The sequence below is a fragment of the Lampetra planeri genome, chromosome 2 (assembly GCF_965212315.1).
Source record: "Lampetra planeri chromosome 2, kcLamPlan1.2.h2, whole genome shotgun sequence".
In the NCBI taxonomy this organism is placed as follows: Eukaryota; Metazoa; Chordata; class Hyperoartia; order Petromyzontiformes; family Petromyzontidae; genus Lampetra; species Lampetra planeri.
The window spans coordinates 29508994-29514162 of record NC_136108.1 but is presented as its reverse complement, the minus strand read 5'-3'; the positions used below and the strand labels follow the sequence as shown (position 1 = coordinate 29514162).

The 5169-nt window shown below is 47.0% G+C and overlaps 1 protein-coding gene across 1 annotated transcript; it reads left to right on the top strand.

Annotated features, from left to right (window-relative positions):
• The first annotated feature begins 16 nt into the window (after window positions 1-16).
• On the top strand, window positions 17-4588 carry ACOT13 (acyl-CoA thioesterase 13). Its single transcript, XM_078612105.1, has 3 exons — window positions 17-160; window positions 2280-2464; window positions 2947-4588. The coding sequence occupies exons 1-3, from the start codon at window positions 65-67 to the stop codon at window positions 3104-3106; spliced, it is 441 nt and encodes a 146-aa protein (XP_078468231.1). The 5' UTR covers window positions 17-64; the 3' UTR covers window positions 3107-4588.
• The last annotated feature ends 581 nt before the right edge of the window (window positions 4589-5169 follow it).

Genomic DNA, 5169 nt, shown 5'->3' with positions numbered 1-5169 from the left:
TGGAATCGTTCGGACGGAATCGATTCGGCTGCCAGTGACGTCAGCCGGTCACTCAGCAGCAGCGATGGCCGCAACCACCGGCGTCGCTTTGCTCCGCACCATGCGCCAGGTCATGAGCGCGATGTGCGAGAGTCCGGGATTTGACAACGTGCTCAGAAAGGTGCGACCTCGCTCCCCTTCTCCCTCTCGCTCTCCCCGACAGTGCCACGGCGTTTCCGCTTCTTTAACTTCCGACCCCCCGTCCCGTTGCCGTCCTCCGCCGGCCAAGGGTTGCCTCGCTCCCGCCCGAGCCGCTATCCGAGGGCCCCACCTGAGGCCTTATACCGGCTCGCGTGCTCAAGTGAACCTGGCTTGAACGGCAAACGCCACCGATAAGAAACATAAACAATAAGCAAATATACGACAATTAAACAACAGCTAAATAATATTGGTTCTGTAGACTTTCCATAGCAATGTGGAATGACCACCACTTGAATGAAGGAGCGCAGTGGAGATGTAGGCCGTGGCATTGCTCGTATAAGTGTACACGCGTGTGAGGGTTGACGCGTGTGAGGGTTGACGCGTGTGAGGGTTGACGCGTGTGAGGGTTGACGCGTGTGAGGGTTAACGTGTGTGAGGGTTAACGTGAGTGAGTGAACACGCGTGTGACTTTGCGTGGGGCCTGGGAGGTCATGGCAGGAGTCGGCGTGGCTAACGTCCCTGTGTGTGAAGGACTCGACCTCGAACTGGGGGCGCTGTAGTGTCCGCGTGCAGTTTGATGTGTGCCTGTGTGTTCGCCCTATAACTATTGTGTGTGAGGTGGTGTGTGTGAGAGATGCATGCAGTGCAATGTGTTTGAGCTGTGTGTGTGTGGAATATGACTTGAGAGGTGAATGTGTGAGGTGTGTGCAGTGTACATGTGTGAGATGTGTATTGTGTAGTGTAACCGTGAGGCGTGTAAAGACGCATGTGCTATGTAATGTGTGTGCATTGCTGAGATGTGGACTCGAGTCATGTGACGTGGACTCGAGTCATGTGACTTGGACTCGAGTCAGACTCGAGTCATGAATTTGATGACTTGCGACTCGACTTGGACTTGCATAACAATGACTTTGTCCCACCTCTGAGATGTGGACTCGAGTCATGTGACTTGGACTCGAGTCAGACTCGAGTCATGAATTTGATGACTTGCGACTCGACTTGGACTTGCATAACAATGACTTTGTCCCACCTCTGGTGCATTGTAAATGCATGTATGGGGTGTGAGTGTGTGTAATCGTGTATGCGTGCAATTCAGTGTGTACGGTGTGTGTAATTATGTATGTATGTATGCATGTGTGCAAATGTGCATGTATGTAATGTTGAGCTATGTGTGTGATTAGCTGTGTGTTGAGGTGTGTATGTGTTCGTGTAATTGCGTTGGTGTGTATGTTACTGTAATTGTGCATGTCTGTGTATGCATTGCAATTGTGCGGTGATTGTGCTTATATGGTGCAGAATAGGACATTTGCATACACAGACGAACACAAACCACGCACACACAACCTTCACGTAAAGACACACAAACAATTACAAAAGCCTGTGTAGGCTATATGCGATGTCGCTGGCTTGTTATTGTATGTACTGTATCATCGTGTTTAGGAAAAAGCGATTTGTATGGCTTATAGCGACCTGCAGTGGCGATGAGGTGAACTGCAAACAAATCAGCTGAGATTAACTGATTTGGTGATACGGCGTTGGAAGTGGTACACAAACGCAACAAAAAAAAACTAAATATCTTTATAGCACATACACGATAAAGAAGGGTCATTGCCCGAAAGATCAGCTGTTATATATTTTTTTCTTTTAATCTGTTGATGAATTAGAGTTTTGTTGTTGTTGCTAAAATGAATATGTTAGAAAGGAATGTGGTTCGTTCAGAGCAGTGGCTCCAAACCTTTCAGCAACTCTCAAACATGTTTCGCGGACCAGCATTCATTACCGAATGCGGTGTTTTGTTAAAAAAAATAATCATACCTACAACAGTTCTGTTGATGACTTCCCACGGCCTTGTGGGCCACCAGTCATCCGAGGACTACAATCTGCCACCATCCTGGGCAAATACCCTACATTACCTAACCTAAAGCCATCAGTGACCAACCACCAAAGCTCATCCCCGTCTTCTCCCCGCTTCCTTCATAGGCCAGCACCTGGGCCCCTGTGCGCTCCTGGGCCTGGCACAGTTGCACCACCTGCACACCCGGTAGCTCTGCCACTGTATATGGTGGCTTGTTATGTTTGTTTTGTGTGCACACCTGCAGGTGGAGGTGGTGTCGGCAGAGCCAGGCCACGTGGTTTGCGAGATGCCCGTGTGCGAGGAGCACACGAACCGCGGCGGTACGCTGCACGGCGGTCTCACCGCCACTCTCGTCGACGTGGTCTCCACCACCGCACTGCTCTCCACCGAGCGCGCTGCGCCCGGCGTTAGCGTCGACATGAATATCACGTACGGACGGATCGCACGGACTTGCACACTGAACATCACCTGCAAACATGGAAACTGACTCACAGAGCGAGCATTACGTATGGACAGAGGTTTCTGACTCACACAGTGAGCCTTTACATATGAATGTGGGGAATTCACTTGAATATCATATATGATCATGGGACATTCGACCAGTGGACATCACAGCTCAACCAGTGATGCAAACGTTAACATCACACATTGATGCATCAACGTTGGAACTGACTTGAACAATACCTACGGAAGGTGGACAACGCATTCACTATCACGTATGAATGTGGGTCACTAAATTGATCATTGACATCAGTATCACCTGTAAAAATGTATCACTGATCTTAACATTACATATGAATCTGAAACAATGACTTGAGTATTATGTATGAACATGAAACGTGAGGATGAGCGTGGCATAAAAAGTAACCGTTTTTGTGCATCGTGAAACTGATGCACGTGCGTGCCCACAGGTACATGAGCGCGGCACGCGTGGGCGAGGAGTTGGTGATCGCCGCTCACGTCTTACGCCAGGGCCGAACACTCGCCTTCGCCACCGTCGACATCACCAACAAAGCTACCGGCCGCCTTGTGGCTCAGGGCCGGCACACCAAGCACCTGGGCAGCAGCTAGCCCTGATCTCGACCTTAACCCTAACCATAACATTCATCCTGCCCTGGCATTAACCCTACTCTGGCCTTAGCCCTGACACTACTTTGCCCTGACCTTACCTTTAACAACATCTGAACACATACATAGTACTGATCCACCCCTCGTCGAATCCAGAACAGATGGGCTGAACGAACCAACATCAAAGTCGTCCATGTTATACCCTGTGCCTTCTAGCATAAATGAGTCGGTTCATGAAACAATGCATCATCCATTTGCTATCGTAAGACGATAGGACATGTGGTGTCTGCACGTGGATCAACTTTAATTTTTAGCACAGCCACTCAATCGCACAATTATTGTACTGTATATATAACCACGTGTGTTTGTCCATATGTTGGCTCTGAATGAGTTTTGCTTTGACTCGGCAAGCAATGAGTGAACCTCCTCTGCAATTTGATGAATCGTCAATCTGTGTTACGAATTAGTTTTGTCTCATTTGTGCTGTCTTGTTTGTGCTGTTTGTCTCGTGATACATTTTGTTGCACCTCCAGTTAGCACGCTTGGCTATGTACGATGTGAAAGAAGTTCAACATAATACGTCTGTTTTGTTCTGTTAGCCTCAAGGTAATATTTACATTTAATTGACATGATCCATACATATTGGATTTCTCTCCACTAATTTTCCCCTCGTGCTGCGAGCCATGTTCTGAATATTGTCACCATATTCAGCAGCAGTACTCAAGCACTGAAAACTGCAGCAGAGCTCTGAAAAAAGCCTCGTGGGAGTTTAGTAACAAATCTTGATTTGAAGCTTTCGTGACTGCAGGAATCTATACTCTCTTTGGTTCTTTCAGTAAAGTCACGTAGATAGAAAAAAAAACTAAATAACAAAATTAGCATCCAAAATATGTTGATACGACCCGAGATACCGCACTTTGAATACTCATCACACTAAAGATATTCGGCACGGTTGCGCACACCTGGAATCCAACACTTTGAAGGCAAGGGTTGGTGGATCACGCAGATTTGTAACACTTGCAAACACACTGGACCGCGAGATTAATTTGTGATTATTTGTGGTGCTTCGAGTGTTATCCCCTCGTGTGTGTGAGTTTCCTCCGAGTACTGTACTCTGGTTCGTTCCCTGCCACTCAAATGGAGTTGGCCAAACATCCCAAATGCAGGACCCTCCTGTTGGATGTCTTGAGACTGCATGAGGCTTTCCTGGATTAAGGGCATTATATTTCCACCCATGCAGACCACGTCTGACCCCTCTAGTGTCACAACTAACCCACAGCAATGCACACTGTTTTGTTCATACTCGTAGCCAGCCTATCGATATACATCCGGAAATGTTTATTACATTACTTGAAACATGGTAATGACGTCGGTTTAATAGGGTCTGATGGGAGTGTGAGGAGGAGCACGTGGAATACTCGGGGGACTGAAACGGGGAATAATATATACTATATACAGTACTTTATAATAAAATATGTAAATGCATACCATGTGTATTGTGGGTTTGTAAACGCTCCTGTGGACACATACATTGATTGGTGATGCTGCTATCATTTGCAGCGTTGTACTAGCACCATAAAACAACACAATCGCCAACAGCTTTAAAAGAAAAATATCTGCGACGTTTCGGGCAACGGCCCTTCTTGATAGCATAGAACAACCCCAACCGTCTTCTCTTATTGTTTCCCTTTACAAACAAAAAAAATGTCAAGAATGACTTTCTACTCAAATAAACATTGAGACGGTGCACGTCTTGTTTACAGCCCTAAGTCAGTGGTGGTAAATTCCACATTCATTTGGCGGGGGCGAGTCTATCCAGGAACAACTACTTTCCTTTAGCGGCAGTGCCATTGACGAATGCGACGAGTTCTTATTTGTGCTCGTGAACCACCGCCAACGCAGTATCACAGTTACTGCTGTTCTATGAAGAGGGCCCATTGCCCGAAAAGTCGTCTATTACTACTGCATACCTGTCAACCCCTTATCAGTGCCAACCTTATTACAGACCAATGCAGACCTTATTGGTCACCACGTGCCCTTATAAATCTCAACGTTAATTCTACAAA